Source organism: Eublepharis macularius, chromosome 4 (genome assembly GCF_028583425.1).
Source record: "Eublepharis macularius isolate TG4126 chromosome 4, MPM_Emac_v1.0, whole genome shotgun sequence".
NCBI classification, from domain to species: domain Eukaryota; kingdom Metazoa; phylum Chordata; class Lepidosauria; order Squamata; family Eublepharidae; genus Eublepharis; species Eublepharis macularius.
The window spans coordinates 143,545,156-143,570,803 of record NC_072793.1 but is presented as its reverse complement, the minus strand read 5'-3'; the positions used below and the strand labels follow the sequence as shown (position 1 = coordinate 143,570,803).

The 25,648-nt window shown below is 41.3% G+C and overlaps 1 protein-coding gene across 2 annotated transcripts in view; it reads right to left on the bottom strand.

Annotated features, from left to right (window-relative positions):
- SUCLG2 (succinate-CoA ligase GDP-forming subunit beta) overlaps window positions 1-25,113 on the bottom strand; it is a 275,276-nt gene extending 250,163 nt beyond the window's left edge. The window contains exon 1 of one of the 2 annotated variants that reach the window (XM_054978337.1): window positions 25,004-25,113. In XM_054978337.1, the coding sequence (XP_054834312.1) occupies window positions 25,004-25,093 (90 nt within the window). In that variant the 5' untranslated portion in view covers window positions 25,094-25,113. The remainder of the gene's footprint in view (window positions 1-25,003) is intronic. The other variant, XM_054978338.1, reaches the window with a different exon arrangement.
- Window positions 25,114-25,648: the final 535 nt, after the last annotated feature.

The window sequence follows — 25,648 nt, the reverse complement described above, 5'->3', positions numbered from 1 at the left end:
AGTATACAACTGTATAATCAATTGCTGAAAATACTGTAATACATTCAATGCATTTTCAAACAAAATATTATTGCATCTGATATGCATTAGCAACCCAAAAGGTAAAATGAAATATTTCTCTCCCCAACCCCCAAATTCATTAAACAGCCTTTTTTATGTTAAGTACCTTAAGGGAAAGATGAATGTTTTTGTATCTAACAAATGCCTGAATTCATAATTTTACTACATTAAAGTTACACTTATGCAAAACACAGAAAAGGTTTTCATATTTAATACAGACAAAAATGTGAATTTATAAACTACCCCCACAATATAAAAAAAAATCATCAGTTTGTGCTATTATGGATTTTCAATACAAAAGTGTCGTGCTAATATAACTTTTCTGAAATCACTGTGGCCAATGATATTGTCAGGAAGAAATACTTTTAAATTCCTAACATAAAAGTATCTGCCATAAATGCCACTTCTCCTGCAGTAGAAGGCTCTTTCCCTTGACCAAAAGTGAAGTGTTCCTACGAATACTGGAATTAAGGGAAATTGAAATTTAGTTTTTTTTAAAAAAAAAAATTTACATCTTCTCTGAATTGTAACTTGGATATGTTTGCTCTATTTTTAAAAAAAGTTTCTTCCTATTTCTTACTTTCTTACTATTAAAATCAATATACCAATAGTCAACATGGCTCCATCTGTGGATACTTAAATTTGCAGACTAGAACCATGTACAGACATTTTTCTGCAAAAAAGGTTTGCAATAAAATCTGAAGCCGGGAAAAAATGGAGGGTGGGGTGAAATCTAAACCTAAAACAGAGGAGTATTTATCTGTGTGCGCTCAGGCAACACATCACCACCACCTGCCCCCCCTCTCTCCCTCTCTGGGGTGAGGGAAGCTGCTCACCACGATGGTGGTCTCAGAGGCCAAAAACTGAACAGAGTAGCAGTATCTCCGATCCTCCCCCCCCCCACCCCCCCCAGACCTGAGTCAACCTGAAATGCTAATAGAGTTAGGGGGAGGCCCACCCCAGTGCAGCTGCCATTCACCAGCCTGGCTTCTGCTGACAGCAAGAGGCCCTCTTTCCTCAGGCAACTGCAGCAGCAACACCCCTACAGATGCCTGAGGCAGGAGCTGGCATATGGCAGGGGCCTGCTGCTGAGGCTTCCCTTTCTCCAGCTGTTGAGACTCAGCAGCGGGAGGAGGAGCAACATGAGGTGTCCTTTGGAATGGGCTGGGGGGGGGGGTTCCATCCCTCAAGCTCACCCCAAGGACCCAGAGGATGTTAGAGGAACTAGCATGAGTGAGCTTTCCCCAGTTTCCGAGGCCAGCAGCAGGCCTTTCTGGGTAGACTGCTGCCACCAGGAATTATATTCCAAAATAATTTAAATGTCCCCTTTAATAACATGCCCAAGCATCAGGCTTCTTTGTGGGACTATGTGGCCCTGAGGATATGAATGGGATATAGGAATAACAGATACTCTGGGGTAAAAAAACACAAAATAAAATTTTATTTTTACAAGAAGCGTATCAGTTTTGTATTGTGATAATTAAGCTTGATGGTTTCAATGATAGTCGTCAGTTCTTAAAGTTTCTTTTCATAGGCTCAGTCACACAGATATATATAAACTTTCTCAGGCACACACACAGTTTGCCTGCTTCAAATAGATCAATCTCACATAGACTTTCACTCTCAGGCGCGCACACAGTTTACCTGCTTCAGACAGATTAATCTCTCACTCAAATGTATATAGACTTTCTCTCAGAAACACATAGACACTCTCAGGCTGCACACACCTTGCCTCCTTTGCCCAGACTGAATCTTTTCTCTCCACTCAGTAACTAAAAACTGCAATTCGCTCCGCCCACACTCTCAGTCATCAACCAATCATCTCTCACTCATCCCTTACCTTACCTTTACATTTCTCACTCATCCCTCTTTTCACCCCCACTCTTTATCTGTACCACACCAAGCATTTAAAGACACACACACACATACTTAAAATCATCACAGTTTGGCTTCCTCCAAGCTACCTGCAGAGGATCCTGCAATTCATGATTTCCAGTATCTCCTCCAGAAATACCAATGACTCATGAGTCACTGCTCATGCAGCATGAAAGCAACTCACCAACTGTGCCAAAAGGAGACCAATACAGGTGTGCCAGAGTGTTGCCTGACCTCTGATGTTGACACTAGCTGGAACTCCACCCATGCCATGCTTGAGTGTTTGGTGGAGCAGCAGGCTGTACTCACACTGTAGCTCTTGGAAAGCAATACTTGGAGAGGGAAGGAGAGATTACCAAATTTTTTCTCCAGTTTGGTATTACCAAACCAAACTGAATTTTCCAAAAAAAAATGTATATGCACACCCCAAAAAAGAAGGTCCATATTAAAAATCTTGTTCAAAACAAAGCAATATTTGATTTCTCTATTCTTGGAAACTCAAGCAAGTACTCAGCCATTTGAACCTATTTAGCCACGTCCTAACATTTACTATATGGCAAGGGCAGAATCAGTTAAGTAGAAACAACAAAGGACAGTTTTTAATCAGAACTCAGCAGTTCTTGAAGGAGACTAGTTTGCTGACATTATCAGATCAAGCTGTAGTAATAGAGGTCATCTCCAAAGTAAATACCAGACTATCCAGCCGCTTATAAAAAGCAGAGTGGTAATGAACAAAATATATGGGGATATTCAGTGGTTGGTAGGGGAGCTAATCACTGACCAGACAGTTGTACAAATCTGGGGTAAATAATTTTTGAGATCACATTAGGAAGAGAAGAATCATCAATCTCATTCTAATTCCAATGAAATCCTAGACAAGGAGTATGAGTACATCTTAAATTCATTCCTCTATCGAAACAGACACACAACAGTATTCATCAAAAATACAATCCCACACAGCACAATGCAACATGAACGGATTATTTCTGAAAAGTGGGTGGGGCTAAAATGTCTCAAAACCGCAAAATACCTCCACCACTTTCTTTAACAAACTCTGTTTTGATTGAAGGCAGATAGCATGACAATAACATACAATGGCAGGCATGGTGGAATCAGCTGTCCATAACGTGAAGGAAATTATACCATACACACTTGGAAACACAGTGGAGTGATGGAATTCTTCTCACTGTGTCAGCATACATTGTAGAGTACTGAATCTCACATTATTATTTAATCCTAGATGCACATAAAACAAAAATAAAAGAATGACCCATTCTTCAGAATTGTTTACTTGAAATATCATTTCCTATTCTACCTGTTAAAAATTAAAACTCCGATCCACAGAAGAAACCTGGTATAAAAAAATAAAATGATTTAAGAAGCAGACTTTTTTTTAAATCCAGTATCATAAAAACATAGTGGAATGAGAAGCTGGGAAAAGAGAAACTGGAGCAAAGAGAAGTGGGGGGGGGAGGATACCTGCAGTCTAAAGCTTAGCAAGCTTAGCATGAGGTGAACAGTTGTGGTAAAGGAATTCCAGAACTGAGGTGCTACAACAGAAAAGACCCTATTCTCTGGTCACTGAACAATTTACTCTGAAGAAGAAAGCGTACAGAGCAAGATCTGCTGAAGACCTTCCTCTCTCTGCCGTGGAAGCTTAGGCCATCACATACACTCTGAGCCCAACCTGCTTCACCAGGTTATTGTGAGGGAAAAAATAGAGCAGGAAGAATCATACACACCCCTCTATGTGCTGGTGGAAGGGCACAAGATAATTTTTATCTAGCTAGGAGGCTCCTTCACATTATATATACTAGCTGTAATCGCAGAGAGGTGCATTTGCTCCTCTCTGTGAAACTGTCAAATGCAAATGTGAAACTGTCAAAAAAATTTAAAATCTCATAATTTTACATCAGAAAAGGATATAGGAAACAGAGCTAAAGTTGTTTACACAGCTATAATGCAAATATGATGTGTTTTTATAATGTTTGTTTTAACGGTTAGCTGCATTGATGGCCATTGTGGGACAGAAATACAGGGTATAAATACTTTAAATTAAATAAAGAAATAAATAAAATACTAAAGATGCCCCACTGCAGGTTATCTCATGTACTCCATTCATCCCAACATCTCAATGCTTAATCCAGTTACTGTGTTACAAACAAGTTAAATATTTACCTCATAATGTCAAACAGTCAAGCCAAAGACTTGGCTTGCCTCAGCCAATTAAAGATTCCCAGAGTAATACATTTATTTATATTTTAAAAATTCAAATGCCACCTTTTCACCCAAAATAGGGTCTCCAGGGTGGTAAACAACAGATAATTTAAAATAACCTTTAGAATGCATATATATATATAAAGGCATATAAACACACACACACAAAACCAGGGTGGAGGGCAAGTAAGAATTTACTGGGGGTATGACAAACAAAACAAAAAAGTCTTCACTCACTGGTGGAAGAAAATGACAAAACGAGAAAGGCAAATCTCTCTGAGGAGAAAGTTCCAAAGTCTTCGCACCATGACTGAAAAGGCCCTCCCATCTAGCCTCAGATGGCAGGGGCACCTAGAATTGGGCCCGGAAGCAAATTGGGAGCCAGAGTAGATGGAACAAGAGACTGGACTGATATGGCTGCTATGACCTAATTATGCTTGTCATTGATCATTTTAAACAAAATTTCATATACAAACTGCTTTATTGTTATCTCACTTATCTTCTGGCCTCAGACGGCAGGAGCACCCAAAGCAAGGCATCCAAAGATTACTGGAGTTGTCAGGTTGGTTCATATGGGAGATGTTCCTTAAGTTATGCTGGGCCCAAGCCATATAGGACTTTAAAGGCAATAGCAGCACCCTGAATTGGACCTGGAAACTAATTGGGAGCCACTGCAGATGGAACATAACTGAAGAGATATGGTCCCTACAACCCACTACAGTCAACACTCTGGCGACAGTATTCTGTACTCATTGCAGCTTCCGCACAGGCTTCAAGGGCAGCACCACATATAGCACAATGCAGTAATCTAATCTGGATATTACCAAGGCATGCATCACGGTGGCAAGACCTTTCCTGCCCAGGAAAGGCCAAAACTGGTGAAAAACGCCCCAGTCACTGCTACCATCATTTTATCTAACAAGAGACCCAGATCCAGCAGCATCACCAAGCTATAAACCTGCTCCTTTAGTGGGAGTGCAACCTCATCCACAACTCCATTGCTGAGTCCCTTAACTGATCTGTGTCCCTCAAATGCACAAAGTTATCAAAAATATAATGTCATGGATAAAAAGTTGGATTAGGCTTGGCGAGACCCTGGTTCAAATCCCCTCTATACCATGACACTCACTGGGTGTCCTTGGCCCAGTCACTCACACGCTCTCAGCCTAACCTATCTCAAAGTGTTGTTACTTGGATAAAATAAAAGAGGGCACTTATATTCTCCACCCTGAGCTCCTGGATAGGAGATGAAAATGGATGGCTCAAAATAGATAGATCAATCTATGGAGTTGCAGATGTCAACTATTCAAGAGCTAGACTAGGGCTAGGAAGACTGATGCTCAAATCCCCTCCTCAGTCATGAAGTTCACTGATCAATCATGAGCCAGACACTTACTCTCTCTCAACCTAATCTACTTTACAGTCTTTTTTAGTGATGACAAAACATAAGGAAAGGAGACCCATGCACACGACCCTAAGCCCCATACAAGAGTGGAATTTTTAAAAAATATGATTCTTAATTACAACAACAACAACATTCGATTTATATACCACCCTTCAGGATGACTTAGCACCCACTCAGAATGGTTTACAAAGTATGTTATTATTATCCTCACAACAACAATCATCCTATGAGGTGGGTGGGGCTGAGAGAGCTCCTAGAAGCTGTGACTGTCCCAAGGTAACCCAGATGGCTTCAAGTGGAGGAGTGGGGAATCAAACCCAGTTCTCCAGGTTAGAGTCCCACGTTTTTAACCACTACACTAAACTGGCTCTCTTAGATAGTTGTTAAGTTATCTACACAGTGGATACCACCAAGCTAAAGTAGGAATACCTCACACAGTGCTGACTGACACAAACACAGTTACGAATTGGTACCTTCCCCTCTTTGTTCTTACTGGACCATGCTCAGAGCAAAATAATTGCCAGAATCATCCCATGTAAATGCTAAGATTTTGCACACCATGTCTCAGGACAAGCCCTTCAATTGACTCACCCAACATGAGTAGGGCGCAATTGAAACAGGGGAAGAAAAGAGAGAGGTTGCTATCCACTTCTGCACAGCAGTTGTATGGATTGGCCCTCTGGGTGACACAAACTGTAATCTCTTATCATTTTTCACCTTCCCCAGTTATTACCATCATCAACTTGCTTATCAGTTCTGAATTACTCAGCGCGCACAGCATTCGAATGGGCACTTTTATTTAAACGACAGAAAGTGATACTCGGAGAAGCAACCATTCATTTTCAGACAAACATACTCTTTCATTTACAGTTCAGTCATAAAAGCCTAATTCAATTTAGGACAAAGCGGGATATCATTTAAGGTCCATTGAATCCTGAAGGTCAGTATTCCTTCCAGTACACACTCTTAAAAATAAAGCTTAGCCTTTATTAACTTAAACTGCTTGGACACTTTATCTAAAAAATCACATGTTCATTCTGTCAAGTAAAAGGAAGACGCACAAATACAAGCACAAACAAAGCTGCTGCCAGCGTTTACCATTACCATACCACTGTGCAGCTTTACTTAACTGACATACATGGAGAAACTTTGGACTTTCACGTGAACAGGAAGGTTTCTTATCTACTCCTACCCTACCCCCAAAAACAAACAGAACAAGCTAAGTGAACACCAAGGATAGAAGGAAAACTTTAACTGACAGTTTCACTGCCCCAATACAAATTGAGGAAAGTAACGCTCATTAAGTAAAACCTAGAGCAGTTTCCTTATCAATCTATTATGATTCGGTCTTGATCTTCTTGTACACAGCATTCTTCTCTTCCATTTAATCCTCACAACAGCCCTGTAAAGTAGGTTGATTATTTATTTTACAAAACTTATACCCTCCCTTTCTGCCCTCTAACAAATTAAAAACATCATAAAAACATGTATTTAAAAGCCATTAAAAACAAAAGTAAACAGATCATTAAAACAATTATAATCTGAGCTACAATACACATACAAAAACATAAAAACAACACAACACTGGGCAGGAAGGAGGGATAACAGAAGGAATAGCAACGAAACAAGAAAATCTTCATCTGCTGGCAGAAGATGGCAACAGAAGGGGACAGACGAGTCTTCCTCAGGAGAGAGAAATCGCAGTAACTGCAAGTAAGATGCTCAATGCCTCAACAGCACCAGTTGATAAACAGCTGCTTTCCATACTCTGGCTAACAAGCTCAGTGGCTGTGCCCTGCATCCAGCCAGTCCCTTCTCCCCCTAGGATAAGAGAGTGGGCAACAGACTCAAGGTCACTCAGCAACCTTCATTACTGAGTGGGGATTTGAATCTGGGTTTCCCTGGTTCTAGTCCAACAATAATCATTCACTATGTGTTCATTACACTTGCTTACATTACAAAGTTGTTTAAAAAAGGATAACTGAGAAAAGGGTCAAAATAATGTGCTTAAAATATAAAACTAAATGTGCAAGAGTGCAAACCATTGAACTGATGTCAATGTAGCAGTTTCAAGAGTTTAACTTGCAAGTTTGTACCCTGAGTGTTAATCACAATTGGTTATCTGTGAGTTTTGGACAGCAGCAGTAGGGGTAATGACTAGAAAGACAGCCTCTGCAACACTGCTTTAGAAGGTTTGCCTAAGGAATTACACATATCTCTAACGCCTAGCAATTCACGAAGTCACATGTAAAAGTGTGCATTGAAATCTTTTCAAGTTAATTTTTATTAATCTTACAAATAGCAACAAGTCTGCTTTATTTATTTATTTACATTATTTATAATCCACCTTTCTCCCTGGGACTCAAGGCAGATTACACAGTATGAAACAGTACAGTCTATTTCAAAGACATTTCAATAAACAATTAGTAAGGTATATAAATGCAAATTTGCAAAAGCTTTAAAACTAGCAGGAATCTAATACAGAGTTGACGAAATGCTAAACAGAGCATAAGCAATTCTAAGACTGACATTAAACTATATATAAACAATCCTGTAGGATCATACTTAAGCAAGACAGAACATAGTAGTAAAGTCTATAATTCTTATCTCTTTATTTATGCATATCTCTGAGACTACTTTCTTAGAGTACAGCCCTCCTATATGACTAAAAAGCCCATTTATAAATAAAAAGAGCTTTGCATGTGACAGTCAAAATCTTGACTTGAGCCCGGTAGCTGTTAAGCAGCCAGCAGAGTGAGTGCAAAATAGGAGTAATATTCATGCTGTCCTAACACACAATAAAAACGAGCTGCAGTTTTCTGCACCAAATGGAATTTCCAAGTTAACTCCGAGGTGAGAGTCGAGACCTGTACAGTGTAATACAGTAGTCAAGTCTCGATATTACTACGGTATGGATCCAGGTGGCCAGATCAGCCTTGTTATGGTAGGGGGCAATCTTTCAGGCTAGACTGAGGTTGTAGAAAGCATTTTCTGCAACTGCTTTAACTTGCTTTTCTAGCAGTAGCATTGGATCCAATATAACCCCAAGGCTCTTAACAGAGTCTGCAAGGGTCAGACTAACTCCATCAAAGTGGGGAGTACGATGTCCTTCAAGATCTCTGAGTTTCCAACAAGCATCACTTCTGTCTTGTCTGGATTCAGTTTTGATTTGTACACTTTCAGCCATTTGACCACAGGCAGCAACCCAAGGTCTCTACTGCATCCCATGGCAATTTGGATTGTGAGATATAGAGCTGGGTGTTATCTGCATACTGATGGCATCCACTTCCATAGCTACAAATGAGTTCTCCTAAAGGCTTTACATAGAGGTTGAATAATGGGGAATAAGATTGTCTCCTGTGGAACCCCGCAAGATAATTCCCACTCTAAAGATAGCTAGTCTCCAACAGCAACCCTCTGAGTCCATTCCATGATAAACTATTTAAACCAGTCCAAGGTACCCACTTCTGCCTCCAAATGCCTCAGCAAGATGGCATGGTCTACTGTTTCAAAGACTGCAGATAGATCCAGGAGGAGAAAAAAGAAGCATGGCCTTTGTCTGCATTCAGGAGAGATCATCAACTAAAGCCACCAGAGATGTCACTTTGCCCAGAAAGGAAAGATTAGAGATTGGGTAATAACCAGCTATGTCATGTTTTTTTTTAATTGGTGGGCAAACCACTTGTTTGAGTGGCTGAGGGAAGGTGCCTTGAGTTAGTGATTGATTTATGATAGACCTCAAGGGTTCATTTATGTGGTCCTTACATGATTTTAACAGCCAAGATGGGCAAGGATCCAGCACACACCTTCACAGATGCCAGGATCCTGTCAACATTGGGTCAAAGTGGTCCATATGAGTCAGACAGTGTATGAAGCACTTCTTCCACTTCACCTATATTACAGCTGGCATCTAGATCAGAATGTATTCACGCTATTTTATTGGTAGAAAATGTTTGCAAAGGCATCACAACTAACTGTTCTTGAGACTGTACAGATTCAGATCTAGGAGTCAGAAGATGTCAAGATACCCTGAACAATTGGGAGGATCATGAACTGCAACGGTTGCAGAGGAATAACATTTCTTTGCTGCTCTCATTGCCACTTTATAGGTCTTCCAATGGCCTCTGTAGCACTTACTATCTATTTTGGCATGAGTTTTATACCAGTGTCTTTCTAAACATCTTCCAGCCCTCTTTAGGTCACCCAGCTCTATGGTAAACCAGACAGCCAGCTTCTATCTATCCCAAGGGTCGGAGAGGTGGGCAAGCTGCAATGGTGTCAAGAGCTTCAAGGGCTTTCACATTCCGAGCTCCTACTACAGCATCAATAGAGCAAGTATTTGGAATCTTAAAATCCCTCAGGGCATCCCTCAGGGCCTAGAAAGATCCATGAGTTGTTGTGGGAGAACCATTTTAATGGATTCTAGGGCCATATTTACTTTAGCCTTCAGTAGATAATGGCCAGACCACAGTTCACAACAGATCTGCAAGCCTGAAACAAGATCTTCCTTTAAAGGCTTCAAAGGCTTTAGTCCCTGACAGTTTATACAGTTCTGGAACGGAGCTTTCCAAGTTGTGCCCTCCTAGATCCAAAACTTTTAAGATATCAAATTCTAGATATTAATCATGAAATAAAGGCTGAGGGCCATTTGGCAGCAACTGATACAATAACATGAAACTCCTGCTGGGTGTTCATCACCCAGTTATGAGATTAGGTACAGAGTTAACACACACACAGCACAGAAAAGGGAAAACAAGAGGATAAAGAACAACGCAATGGTAATATTCCTGCAGATACGATCAGAGATCATCCCAAAGGAAATCACGAACATAGGAGCACTGTAGAGCCACAGGGTGACTTCAGATATCTTTAAATCAGATTAAGGAACAAATATAAGAATCAGTCAATTTCTTTAAAAATACATTTAACATTGGTCTTCCCAATGAGTAGTAAAAATTGGGTGAATAGTTAGGACAATTTAACATTGGTCTTCCCAATGAGTAGTAAAAATTGGGTGAATAGTTAGGACTTTTTTACACCAGTCTTTTCCGTGTTTAACCTTAAGTAAGCCCCACTTTGTTCAATGGGACTTACTCCAAGGTAAATGGGCACTGGGTTGCAGCCTAATGAATTCATCACCTGCACTGACTTGGACTCAAGTCTGATTAAAATCTGTGAATTTAATTCCTAGTAAAAAATCACAGAGATGAAAAAAAAAATTACAAGATTGCTTACTTGAAAATCAACTAACAATACTTACTTCTGAGCAGGAATGCAACACAAAAATGCTTAACAGAGGCTTTTTGGTTGATGCTATTGTATTAATGCTGGTTTCAGTCTGACATTATTGTGTTTTGATCTGTATGGATTTTGTTAGCCACCTTGAGCCTCCACTATGAAAAACTGGGCAAGGGAGGGAATATTAAAAAGATATTATAATAATTCCCTGTCTTACAGGCTGTCCTTTTCTAGACTGAGCATCTGCCTGTCTTTTTTCAATGACAAGCAGCCAACACTATCAAGCAAGACGGGGGGGGGGGGGGGAGCAGATGCAAGTCAAAACTGTTGATGGCGGTTTTGCTCATTAAACTGTCTCTGTGACCTCCATGGGCATCAAGCAGGTGTCTGCATAGGCAAAGGTATTCAATTGTTTGGTGCGAACCTAGGACCTACAGCTGGTTTTCCCAAGGATGAAGAAGTAGGACAAATTTGTTCTATCGGCATTAATAATTACTTGATGAGCATTTCAGGTTCTCTTATCATATCCTATCACATTACTAGAATTTATCATCAAGTTTCTGAAGTAACTAAAAATTAACAAAATCTATAGATATTTATTTATTCTCCACTTCCATTTATCTGTATCATAAATTTCAGATGGGTTCTTGTATCTTTTAAGGAGCCTGAATAGCCCAGACTAGCCTGAGCTTGTCAGAGCTTGGAAGCTAAGCACCATTGCTGGCATTTGGACGGGAAATCACCAAGGAAGACCATGGCTGCTGTGCAGAGGAAGGCAAAGGCAAACCAACTCTGCTCACCTCTTACCTTGGAAACCCCATGAGCAGTAGCCATAAGTCTCTTACAACTTGACAGCATTTATTACTTGCTTGTATTTTTAATGACTGCTGGAAAGTCACATGTGCATTTGCAAACATCAAGAGGAGGCCTCCTTTTGCATCATAGGTTACACCACTAGTTACAAAGTACCAGTAACATATGAACCAATGAAGCTGCCAGTAGACCACTGGCCTATTAGGATCAATATTGTCTACTCTGAGGCTCTCCAATGTCTCAGGTAGAGGTACAGTTACCAAGTAGCCTGGGGGAAAGTCCTGGTCCTTTAACAAAGACTTACTAAGATGTTGTTTGCCAGCTGATATAATTTACCTCCATATCATGAAAAGCTTCAACCGCCTGTTTCCATACATTAAGCCTCTATTAAAGGGACAGCATTTTATTCCAGGCCACCTGGCAATCCTAGGTACAGTTCTTCCACATTGCTTCCTTTTAACTGAATATGCAAGGGAGAAAGTTTTGTGTTCAGCACTTTTCCAGACGAACTGCTTTTCTACATAGAGGGATTTTTTTTCATATGAAGGACAGTTTGGCCACTTGAGACTCACCTGTGGCATGACAAGTCACAGCTTTCCCATTTCAGACCTTTTCCACTCAGGTTATTTGCTCCAGGATTGATGATGTTGAGAAGTGAGGTTTTTGCTACTTTCCACAGCCTCGTGGCACACTTGTGCACCCCCTGGAGTTTCTCGATTCTTCTCCAATCTCCCCCAGATCTGCTTTACTGTAAAGTTTTGGGAAGGATCACAACAAAGCCTGGATCTCTCTCTCTCTCTCTCTCTCTCTCTCTCTCTCACACACACACACACACACACACACACACACACACAGGTGAGATTTTAGGGTTTTTGTTTTTTTAAAAAAATGGAAGTTGACATATTAATTTACCAATAAAATGGCATATTGCTGAGATGCACATCCCACTCCAGTGATGAGGAGGGGAGAAATGGCCTCCTTATTGACTAGGGAAGGGAAAATCCAGAGAAACTCCCCATCGGGAAGCTCCACTGCACTGCCCTGGCAGACTCAACAACATGGGGCTTCCAAAGGAAAGTACTACCATATGGAAAGGGCATCAGTGACAAAAGCCCCTAAATAAGCATCTGATCTCTCAATAAATATTTAGTGTGTCCCACATGAGCCAGAATCAGGGTCTTAAGGGATCATGTCCTTTTTAATAAGCAAATAGGTCAAATTCTGGTAAACTGCAGTCAGAGACATAAAATCAAAATTCAACCTATTTTATAAAGTCTGTGCAAACCTCAAGAAAGAAATTCCAAATTGATCGAGAACACTGCTTGACAACTCAAGGTTTAAAACAGACTGAAAGCATTCTCTCATAGTATTTAAAAAATGCAGGCATTTTCAAGCAAGACACTGAAGAAACTTTGTTTTTCTTGTATCATATCTAGTTCTTTGCTAGAGAATTTCTTCCACTCCAGAGTTCACAGGAGACTTTATACCAGATTCTTGCAAATCTCTTGTTATAGGTGTCCTGACTAATTTTTATAACAAATACATTCATTGAAGAGGAAGAGTACAGAACTCTGGTTGTTGTGGGTTTTCCGGGCTGTATTGCCGTGGTCTTGGCATTGTAGTTCCTGACGTTTCGCCAGCAGCTGTGGCTGGCATCTTCAGAGGTGTAGCACCAAAAGACAGAGATCTCTCAGTGTCACAGAGGTCTCTGTCTTTTGGTGCTACACCTCTGAAGATGCTAGCCACAGCTGCTGGCGAAACGTCAGGAACTACAATGTCAAGACCACGGCAATACAGCCCAGAAAACCCACAACAACCATCGTTCTCCGGCCATGAAAGCCTTAGACAATACATAGTACAGAACTCTTTGATCTAGATGCAACTAAACAAGATATATTTGTCTCCCATGGGGCTATCAAGGAGCACAAAAAAACAGTATAGCAATTATTTACCTGCACTGCACTGAAGCCTGAGCAAACTAGGGCAAAAGGTCTGTATTTCACATATGTTCTATGAACATGAATTCCTACCAATGATCTCCAGTTTTGTTTGGGGATTCTCTGGTATAGTGTTGAAAGTAGATTACGTAGCTGGCCAAAATTCCCACAGCAATATTCTCCTTCTAGCAATTAATGCAGCTCCTATCTGGTATTCAATTACTCAGTTATGAGGACTTGGAGAGCCCTCAGAAAACTGAATTTAGAATCCAGTACCCCACCCAACGGCAATTCTGAGCTAGAGCAGAAATTCTCAAGCTTTGCCACAGAAGTCTCACTAAACACATTAACTAATATCTGAGCACTGTTAAAGCAAAGTAAGTGGCAACATGTTTAGTCCAGACATACCCAAAATACCACTGGTAAATATGCTTCACGTGTCAAGCCAGATTAATGGATGAGGGCCTTATTCTGAAATGGTAGGGGCCCACTGCCTTCTTAACTATAGGAGGGGGAACTTTTCTGGTAGTGTCACTCAACTTGCTGACGTCACTCCTAAGGGAAGTTGCTTATCAATTCACCTGGCCAATTTCTGCCCAGCAGCAAATAGCTTCTAATAAAGACCTTTTCCTATGGGGTGAGAGTAAGCTTCAGATCAAAACCGGAAGATTCTTGCTTTTAATTTACCGTTTTTACCCACATTCATGTTTTAGGCGTGATTTTTTTTTTTACTGTCACTGTATATACTTTTTATGGGGCTGAGACTACACAGCTTGTTGATGCATTAATATTGCTTGCAGCTTTTGGTACATTTTGAAGAAAAACAGATAAAAATTATGAATATATAAATCATGTTCTGTCTTCTGCCAAACTGAAGAAGATATGTTTGAAGACACACACAATTACCTCTCTCCCCTAACCAGTGGTCTCTTTTACAGCACAGATTCTTTGTTTCTCATGAGTCCTGCTTCATATACCAAATGTTTGTGACATTTAATTTACAATGCTTATATTCTACCTTTTGACTAATCTGGCCTTTTGACTTAGTCCACAACTAAAGCTAAATTAAGAGAAACTAACAATTCATGACTAGAAAAATATTTAAAAGCTACAAAATAATTAATTGAAAGCAAATAAACAGAAATAAATTGGAGAAAACTTAGACTGATCCAAGAACCAGGGCTGCCAAAGGTTGTATGAAAGATTGTCAGTCCCAATGATACTATTTATTTAAAACATTTTTAACTTGCTTTTCCACACAACTCAGGGTCTCCAAAACAGCAAACAATCAAAACAAGCTTTAAAATACATGCATATAAGTTTAAAATAAAACAAAATACAGGAACACAGAGACACTTGGATGTAAGGAAGGGTCAATGACAACTAGTGAGGGCCCGCCAAACAAAACAGAAATGTTTTCTCCCTCTGACTGAAGACAATTAGTGAAGGGGGCAGACAAATCTCTCTGGGGACAGAACTCTATAGCTTTGCTGCCACAACAAAATGGTTGTCTAAAGCAATGCAAATTATCCTGGGAAATAAGTTCTGCAGGTGCAGCACCACAGCTGAAAGGACCTAAGACATGTGTCAGACAGAGAAGAGCCTCTGCGACACTTCTGAACATGCAAATAGGCTTATCTGGGAGTAAGCAGTTCTTTAAGTATCCTTGCTTTTTTACAGGGCATTAAATGTTAAAATCAGTTCTTTAAACTGGACCCAAAAAGGAATTGGCTGCCTAAGAAGCTTACACCAAATTGTACAATATGATCCATGTGGCTAGCCTCAGCTGAATAACCTGACTACTATTCCAGTCACGTGCTGAGAGAACAGCCACAATGGTTTGAACAATATAATCTCTGTGTTAAGCCATACCAAGCTCCAATATGGGTAGGTATCCTCAATGATTACTTGGCACAACAATTCAGCCTCAGACCCATACACTGATAGAGCGCTGACAAAATTTAGAAAGAAAGGACACTCTGGAGCTGTTAACAAAGAGCCTCAAAGCGTCCAGCCAGAGGAAAGCCTTTGCAGACTTCGTGCCAAGGAAACCAATCACCAGGGGATTGGAGTGCAGCCCATGAATCATATGTACATAACAGGCAACCCGCATTCTTTAGCAAAAGCGATTACTAAGTAAGTGATTTGACACGGGAATAATGAATTGAGAGCAAGCTTCTGCTTTCAGCTCAAACATAATCAGTATAACACAACCTACAAGGAAGTCCTGACAATTTTTCTTCTCTGTAAAGCATGGTTCTGTCCACCCAAAGCACTCACATACCTCCAACGATTCACTTTTTAAAGACTAGCAGCAGCTACCTAGCCTTCAACCCCGTGAGGAGACTGGAGAGGAGAGCCTGAGAAAGCTCCTATGATACGTTCTTTAAAGACCCAGGAACTAAAAAGTCTGCAGATCCATACATACTCTTATGCCATCCCAGTACATGGTTTCTGAGTTCCTGCTGTAGCATAGCGGTTAAGCTGTGAATAAGCATTCTGCTGGTTCAAATCCCAATACTGCCATGAGCTCAGTAGGTGGTCTTGGGTAAGGCACTACTCTTAGCCTCGGTTCTTCAGCTGTATTATGAGATAATAATAATAATGACTTTGTTCACCGCTCTGAGTGGGATACTAATCTGTCTAGAAGAGCAGTACGTAAGTATATGTCAAAGGGCCGAATCATTCATTTGAGCTTAACAGTGTTAGACAGTAAGAGGTGTGGAAGAAATGTACATCCATATGGGGTTTTTCTTCAGAATGGAAGACATTCATACTGCATTTGCTACCCCCAAGGCAACCCCTTCAAGCAACTAGGCACCAGTTTCCACCTAAAAATGCCAGAAGAGTTAACTCTCACATAATCACGTGACAAAATTCCAACACAACATGCCTCCTTTGCAGAATAATCTCTGGTTTGTTGTAGCAAAAATCACCACACCACAAATGGAGAAAGTTGTCATAGATGTATATCTGTAAAGTCCCTCTTGGTAAAACTAAGGTATCTCTTGGCAACAGCATATAACCATTCTCAAGGTAAGCAAAGCCTTAGTTCATAGTCATGTCTCGTGGCATTTTACATAAGGAACTGCACAAAACAGGAGGAAGTAAACACCTGGATCCACAATAGGGTGCTAGGAATACCAGAGCGCACATTTGTTGCAAATTATTTTGATGTACTATTCCCACCCGTGGATTTATTTTATTTATTATTTATTTATTTACATTATTTATAGTCTGCCTTTCTCACTGAGACTTAGGGCGGATTATACAGTGTAAGTAAATACAATCTGTGGCTGGAACATTCAATAAACAATACAATATGGTACAGATTGCAGAAATTTTAAAACAAGCAGAAATCAGATACCTTGCCGAAACAAAACGTGACTTATTAAGAGAAGTGGAAACTACCCAGTAGAAGCATACTTGCAGCAACAGATGGTACAAAGTAATATAGTCTACAATCCTTATCCCTTTATCAAAGCATCTCTCTGAACCATTCCCTTACAGCACAGCCTTATTACCTGTTTAAAAAGGCCCATTGAATAATTCAGTTTTGCAGTTTGCAGAAAGCTGGGAAAGTGGGAGCTTTCCTGACCTCTTCAGACAGGCATTTCCATAATGTGGGGGCCACTACAGAGAATGTGCGTGTATAGGCATCCATGGGTTTTGCCTGACTTTAGGGTGATATCTGCAGAAGGCCCTGTTCAGATGCAAAGGGAGAGAGGCGGTCCCATAGATATGAGGGATCAAGGCCCAGGAAGGGCTTTGTATGTGAAAGCCAATAGCTTGAATTCAGCTCAGTAACTGATGGGTAGCCAATGGAAAGACTGCAGAACAGGAGTAATATGCATGCTCCACATACCTCCTGATAATAATTTAACTGTGGTGATTTGCACCTAAATTGACTTTGAGGGGAGACCTATGCAGAGCGTGTTACAGTAGTCAAGTCTCAATGTGACCATGATGTAGATCCAGGTGGTCAAATTGGCCATGTCAAGACAGGGAGTCATCTTGCAGGCTAGGGTGAGTTGGAAGAAAACTTTTCTTGAAGCTGCATTTACTTGCTCCTTTATCAGTAATGCTGGATGCAGTAGAATCCTTAGGCTCTTAACCAAGTCTGAAAGGGTCCACTGAACCCTATCAAAAGGCTTTCCCCCTGTGCGGATTATTTGATGGTAAGCAAGGCCTGAGCTATAACTGAAGCTCTTGCTACACTCCAGGCATTTATATGGTTTCTCCCTTGTGTGGATCTGGGAGGGGGAGGGGGAACAGTCTCCTTCCTTGGCATGAAAAGTCATATATCTGCTATTCCAGATACGGCACAAAATCCACAGCTTTTTCAGTATTTAATAAAGCACACAAAAGGGACCAGGAAAATTAAGATTAATAACATAGACATTTTCATATTGTGTGATTCTGTTGAGTGAAGAATATTGCCTTTGAGAGAGTCTTTTCATTTGAACGAAGTAATTAGACACTAAATTAATTGAAATGTTTTATCAACACATTTAATATCTCATAGTCGCTTCTTTAAAAGCTTTGGAGCATTTGAGGAACAAAGAAACTGCATTCTAAAGGACTTGCTTGCCATCTTCTTCCTCCCCTCCCTCCAAACACAAAACTAGTTACAATTTTACCAAGCATAACATCCCCTTCGCACAAATAAAACACTGTCAGAGCAACTGGCATAAACAGAAACCACATTACCACATTTAAGAGGGGGGAAAGTACTTTACAGCCCCAGTAGACAAATAAATCCTGGGGTTTAGTGTGCTTTCCGAGCACTATGCTACCATTAATTTCAACATGACTTAACTTGTTTCAAGGTATACTCAATGACATCATATTTAGATCTTAACCCCGCCCTTCCTAGCCACTTACACAATGATCCATTTTATATGCATGGACCTCAAGAACACACATTTCCAATCCATGCAAGGTTTTCCAAGAATTCCATATTTTATTTTCCAAAATCAGTTTTTTCTTAATGAAATATTATGATTTTGACCCTAATTGACATCTAGAAGGACCCGAGCCATTTTAGCTACTTTGTACACTGCCAGGCACATACGCAGAGGACATATAATCTGTATCACTAGTACTAAATATTTTAATGAACTTTCAACTTTCTATTTTAGCCAAAATCAAAGCATGTTAATACCCTTATGATGCAAATCACAGTTTTAGTATACAAATAATTTAAATTTAGGAACCAAGGTTTTTAACTGAACCTAAGCAACAATGATGCAGGGTGGAAATTTTTCTGATGCTATATTTTTTCATGAAAATCTTCTGCCCCGCATATATAATCTGTGTATCTATAGTTGTCAGGGCTGATGTGCTGCAAATCAATCATGTCTGATGGGCTAAATGTGAGATTTGGAGAACAGATAGCCCCCCTGTGCATGTGCATGGCCCGGGCTGGTATTGTCCTTCTTTTGCTAAAATTATTAAAATTTTGCAAACACTATTTAAATATTTATTTAAATTTTGGAATTGGATTTTTTTAATTCAAATATTCCCAGAAAACCGTATCACTAGTAAAGAGAAGTTAAATTTTCCTCCAAGGCTGCCTCCATATACATAGACTGAAGATTTTCTTGATCCCAGAGTACATAAATATGCATAGCATTGGATTGTAAAAGTGAAAATGAGGTCTGCCTTCAGATCAGAGTTTTGAGGGAACAGAAAAATAGCCTCATACTACTGTACGTAAAAGTTCCTTGGAAAATCATCACCCTACGTAAATGATCTGTACGATGATTCTGGGGACAACTGGAAGTTCAACAGCAACCAATCCTACTTTCCAAAAAACTAATGGATCTGTTTAGGTTCTCTTGCCTACCCCTACCTCCAGACAAATACAACTCTGTCACAAGAAAGTATGTGTCTTAAAACTTTATTTGAGAACTTTAATTGCAGATTTTCGGTACTGGGCTGAGAAAACCAATTTCAAATTGCCCTGAAAGCAAGAAGTGGATTGGGGGGAAGAACAAGAGAAGGATTCATACATTTCTCCAGCAGTGAATTCATGATACATGAGGAATCCGGGCATCTCACCAGCATACAAGGAAGACATACAAGTAACCTCTTAAAAACTGGCACAGAAGCGTAACTCTTCCTTCCCACTTTCTCTACTATGCAAAACTTTATCCACTATCTTCTGTTTAAGATATATTCTCTTCACTACCCGCTGGTTCTCATCTACCTACAAATATCTCCTTGTCTGAGCAGCAGGTTAACTGTGCATGGGACAGCTATCTGTTCCAGTCCTCAGCACCCACCAAGTTCCCATTTTAGCCACTGGGCAGTCATATCAGTCACCATTTCCTATCCTCACTCCCAGGTCTAATGGCAAAAAGCTAGCTTAGAACCAAGCCACACACAGTACACAGTTTCCCTGGGCTTGGTTACAGTAGTATGATAAACCTGATTGGCACATACAACAGAATAAGGTTTTAGAAAGAATTAAACTGCTTCAGACTAGAGTTAGTGATTTCATGTTTTAATGCTGTCCCAAGTGAAAAATCTCTAGCCAGTAAAAATGTAGCACATGAGATAGGAAGACTCTAACCCTCTCTTTTCTTTGTTGTTTTGATTTTCTATTTGCAGGGGGGGGGTTACATAGGAGAATATTCAAATATACGTGCCCCCAGGTCTGCAGTGGTACAGACCTATCACCTCCCTCTGTAGCATGTACAGGCCAGGCCTAAGTATCATGCATACTCAAGAACCAAAGTAGACTTTATCAGAAACCATCTACAAGACATTTTGTATTGTATTATTGAGTAAATATACTGGCATACTACACAGAGATTGTCTGTCTTTCATTAAAACAGTTAATGGCAGTCTTAATTGTAATAAAGTTCCCCCTACCTTGGCTTTGCATTCTGCTCTAAAGTACCTTGATTGAATTTGCAAGGAAGTGCTGGGATTGACCTCGGAAAATAAACTTGCAGATGAAATACTAATCACAAATAAATGCTACCCAAAAACCATTACTGTTTTTAATCTCATTTTAAAACAATATTAATATTACAGTTGATGAAGCATGAACATTATTTTTTCTCATTAATTAGCAGAGAAAATAGATAAGGGCATTGCTCTAACGCCATGATAACTAAGAATCTAAAATCGAAAAAAAAAGTATCGTTTATGTAAGATTTTTGCAACAATTATTCTGAATTAATCAAAGTGGCATTTAGGAAAAAAGTTATCAATAGGCCTGCAAGCTATTAATTCGTAGGTTAATCAACTAAAACATTCATTGGTTAGACAGTGGGAGACCAATTCTAATCAGCGTTCGTTGTTTATTTATTGTTTATTTTTTAGACTTCTAATTCAGTTGTATAGCCACAGAAAAGAATGAAAAGGAAATTATTAAAGATGACCTTTTCCTTCTAAAAATTAATAATAGCTTTAGTTTATTAAACTCTAAATTAGCCTACTCATACTGCAATACCTCAAAAAGGCACCTATGATGAAGTTTTTGCAATATGCAAATAGATGGAAATTGAATAATCAGTTAGCAGTATCAATGAAAAAGGCTTAGTCTAATTGACAGAGTTAGCCATTAATCACTTCTATCATACTTTCAACAATCTTTGTAATCTTTTGTTTGTCTACAAAACATTATCATCTAAGGTTACAATAGGGAGCACATGCGGATCAGTGATAGAGTACCAGCCTTACACATCCGAGGTCCAAGATAAGAACATAAGAAGAGCCCTGCTGGATCAGACCAGTGGTCCATGTAGTCCAGCATCCTGTTTCTCAGAAAGGCCAACCAGTAGTAGTAGTTGTTGTTGTTATTATTTGATTTCTAGCCCACTCTCCCCGCAAGTGGGCTCAGGGCAGATTACAGTCGGTATAATACAACAAATATAAATACATTTAAAAGCAACAATAAAAATCACATCATTATACACTGTAAAATAGAGTTGTCCGTAAAGGCCAACAAAAAGGACACGTCTTCTCCTGAGGCTGCCCCCTAGCGCTAGTATTCAGATGTTCCCTTCAGTTACCATGGCTAGTAGCCGTTGATGGACCATGGAAATAGATCCGCGGATCTATTTCCCTCTTAAAGCCATCTATACTCATAGCCATCACTATGGCATCTGGCACAGAATTCTACAATTTAATTGTTTTTTGAGGTAAAGAGGCCCTGCCTTTTGTCCATTCTAAATCTACTGCCCATCAGGTTTACTGGGTTCCCCCAAGTTCTTGAATTATGGGAAAAGGAGAAAAAGTTCTCTCTATTCTCGACCCGTGCATAATATTAAAAACCTGTATCATGTCATTCCTTCCCCCTCATTAGCCATTTTTTTCTAAACTGAAAAGCCTTGGAATGTTCAACTTTCCTCACAGGAAAGGTGCCCCAGCCTCTTAATCACAGTTAAAAGATGTTTTGTGCAAGATGTCCTGCTTAGCAGTAAGTGAGACAGTTGTTAAAAGAGTCAGTCAGTGGCAGCTCCAACTAAAGATCTCATGCAGTGGGCAGGGCAGGGCCGTCCATTGAGGCCAGTGAGGCGGCCGCCTCAGGGCGCTAAGGCACTGCAGGGGCACCAACCCGGGGGCAGGGGCGCGCACCATGGAGTTGCTGGCAGCGGCAGCAGCCAGGAGCGCATGCTGGCAGCGGCAGCGTGGGGCAGCTGAGCAAGCAGCCTCCCGTTCAGTTGCTCTGCGGGCCAGGCACAGCCGGCGGCCAGGGCGGCTGGCTGCGCCTGGTCCGCAGAGCAACTGAATGGAAAGGCTGGAAGTCTCCCCATGCACGTGCGCACTTGTATATACACACACACACAGGCAGCATTAAGCTGCCTCGGGTGCCAGCAATGCTGGAGCTGGCCCTGGCAGTGGGCACTAGCAAAGACCTCATCCTGTCTCAGACTTCAGAGATCTACAGGGTATTGAGCTAGATGGACCAATAATTTGAGACAGCATTGGGCAGCTTCCTGTGTCCATACTCTTATTTAGAAGACACTCCCATTGAACAAAATAAGACTTACTTGCACTTAAACGTGAACTGTATTACAGAACTGTAATACTTCTGATTTTAATGAGGAGAAGCACCAACTTGAATGCCACACAAGGCCACTTCACATCTTACAGGAAATAGGAGTTTCCATTTATTTCAACGTCTCCTCTTAAGCTTCAAAATAGGCACATTTCAACAACAATTAACCAAGACATCAAGAGCATGCAAGTAATTGCAAGAACATCTTTCAACTTTTTTTCAATTTCATGCTTAAGATCTGTTCATTTCAACAATCTGATAACTAACACTACCAGAGTCTTTAAATTGTAATATTTTAACTACAGGGAAATAATCAGTAGATTAAGTCCCTTGAAAGTGCCACATACACTGAGAAGAAATAATACTCTGCAGGACACTACATTCTCATACAGACTCTTAACAACAGTATCAGCTACCGGTGGTCACAAATCTAGGGTCAATGGATGAACTCTTTCACCACTGAAGAGGTCTTGATGCCACCATCAATTCTCCTGTATATGAGGACCTGCCCTGCCCTGGATAGCCCAGGTAAGACTGATCTTATCAGATCTCAGAAGCTAAGCAGGGTCATCCTTGGTTAGTAACTGGAAAGAAGACCAGGGTTGCAATGCACAGGCAGGCAATTGCAAACCACCTCTGTAAGTCTCTTGCTTTGAAAACCCCAACAGGCAGTGCCATAAGTCAGCTGTGACTTGACAGCACTCTCCACCACCATAGGAAGACCCATAATAATTCTGTTTTCTGTTTAGTTTTAAAAAACATAAAAAACACATGTTTGTGGAATTGCATTTACTGCTAGACTGGAAAAATCTTGTAACTGTAAGCCAGTCAAGACCAATTAATTGCATTTTATCATCTCCAGGTAGTGCATGGTTTTTAGCACCCTTTCATCATGATAAATTGTTGTTCTATTTTTCCCTATGCCCTCCAACCCAAGCCAACATCAAAATTTCACTTTTAACTCTAAAGAAACCAGACTGCCTAGTCACAAAGAACCATAGAGTTAAAAGTTCAGAGTGCAAGAGAAAACCTGAGGTAAACACCTCCAAAATAGGTGGTAAAGCAAGATGCTACTACATACCCTTTAGGTAGGCAGAGATTTCACAGCACCATAGCATCAAGGACACTAGTTAATATTTCAATTGTATCCTTTTGGGTGAAGACATGCCCTGTTCCTTATAAAAACACATAAAAAGAAACAGGGCCAAATACCTCTTTCTCAGCCTCATTGAACAACTTTAGGCAGTTCTTGTCTCTTGGCTGTCTTTAACAACCCTGCTCTACACTACCGTATGTGAAACGCTGCAAAATGCTCTCTCAGTACTACTGTTATCACAACCACCTTGTACGCCATCCTAGATGCTAGTCAGGGCTCACTACACCTTAGCCCCAGAACCAAGTGGCAATGCTATGGCTCACCTTTGAAATATATATATTAATAACAGTAAGGGAGACATCCCAGATATTTAAGCTGTACAACAGCATTCTGAGAGCCTTTCAGAGGCAGACTAGCCATTATGGAAAGTTGTGTGGTGGCTGCTGTTAGACCCAGCCAGGTAAAACTGTACAGAGGTCGCTGCTGCACAAATGGTGTGGTTGTAGCTGCCAGCCCAGCCCAGTTAAGCTGTATGGAGCCCGCCACCAGACAAATGGCGTAGTGGCTGCCACAGGGCCCAGCAAGTCCTCCTCTCTTCAGCAGTGTATGTTGGCCACTGTTGGGCCTACCAAGTCTTCTCTACATCATGGTGACAAAGCCCCTCCCAGGGCCATTTTGTCTTCCTAGGTCACCCCTGGAGTTCTTAAATATTAACTCAATTATTTATTTGTTTCAGAAATTTGTTTTGGAAATTTGGAAATCTGTAGGCCATCTGCTCACACCTACTGGAAGTGGCTCAAGTTTTTGAGCATGTACAAAACTACCTTGTGTTGCTCACTAAACAAGCATTGGGGCGCAAGACTTGAATCCTATTATTGGAGAAAGTGTCCCCAATAAAGCACCCGTTGAAAGCAGCTGCCAGAAAGAACCACCACCACCCCTTTACTGGCCACCTATTAGAGATGCCAGCTCAAGGTTGAGAAATTCCTGGAGATATGGGGGTTGGAGCCTGCAGAGGGCAGAGTTTGGGGGAGAGGAGGGCCCTCGTCAGGGCATAATACTATGGAATTCATTCTCCAAAGCAGCCCTTTTCACCAGGGGAAAGCGTCTCTGTAGTCTGGAGATCAACAACAATTCCAGGCGATCTCCAGCAACTAGCTGAAGGCTAGTAACCTTGTGACCCAGTCGTGACACTGCTATATAGGAACCCTCACCCAGGGGGCACCCAGATGAGAAGGAGTAGCGACCCACTCCGTACTACTGAGGCGGGCACGTGGCGCGGCCCAATTCCTCCCCCGACTCAAGCCAAGGCGCGGGGAGGCGTCGGAGCCAGCGAGCGCACTCACCGCACTGCGCCGCCTCTGCAGCAGAGCCGCTCTCAGCGCGGCCAACCCTCGCAACGCGCAGCCGGCCTGACCTGCCATGGGAGACGCCATCTTCGCCCAGCCACACGTGGGCGGCGAGGCGGAGCAGTGCCGGGGCCCGCCCAGAACCGGCCCAGGGGAGGGTTCCAGTCCTACCCGCGCGGGGCTGGGAAAACTCCGCGGAGGCGGCGACGCTTGATCCTGGAGCAAAAGGCAGGCGATCCCATCGGTGATGACCAAGCGCAACCATCCCCCAGAAAGACACGGAGCGCCAGGATGGCTTGAGGGGTGGGGATTGGCCTCTAGCTCGGATTGTGCCTTGGACAGGCGTCAGGCGCACTTCCCCCGGAGGCTTTCTTGCAGCCTCTTGGAAAGAACTGTTACCCCCGCGGGCGCTCCGCTTGTCCGGGCGGCTCTGCCTGCCAACATTAGCTGCGCTGCTGCGCAATCATAAGCGTGTATACGAAAATCCCGTCGGACTTGCTTCTTAGGCAGGCTGCATCCCCCGATCGTTGCGCGATACTGGTTTTAAACTGAGGTGGACTGCGTACCGCGTGCTGAGATTGCGTTTGAGGCTGCAACCTACGTGTACTAGAGTAGCACCCTAGCAGTGTAATCGTAAACAGA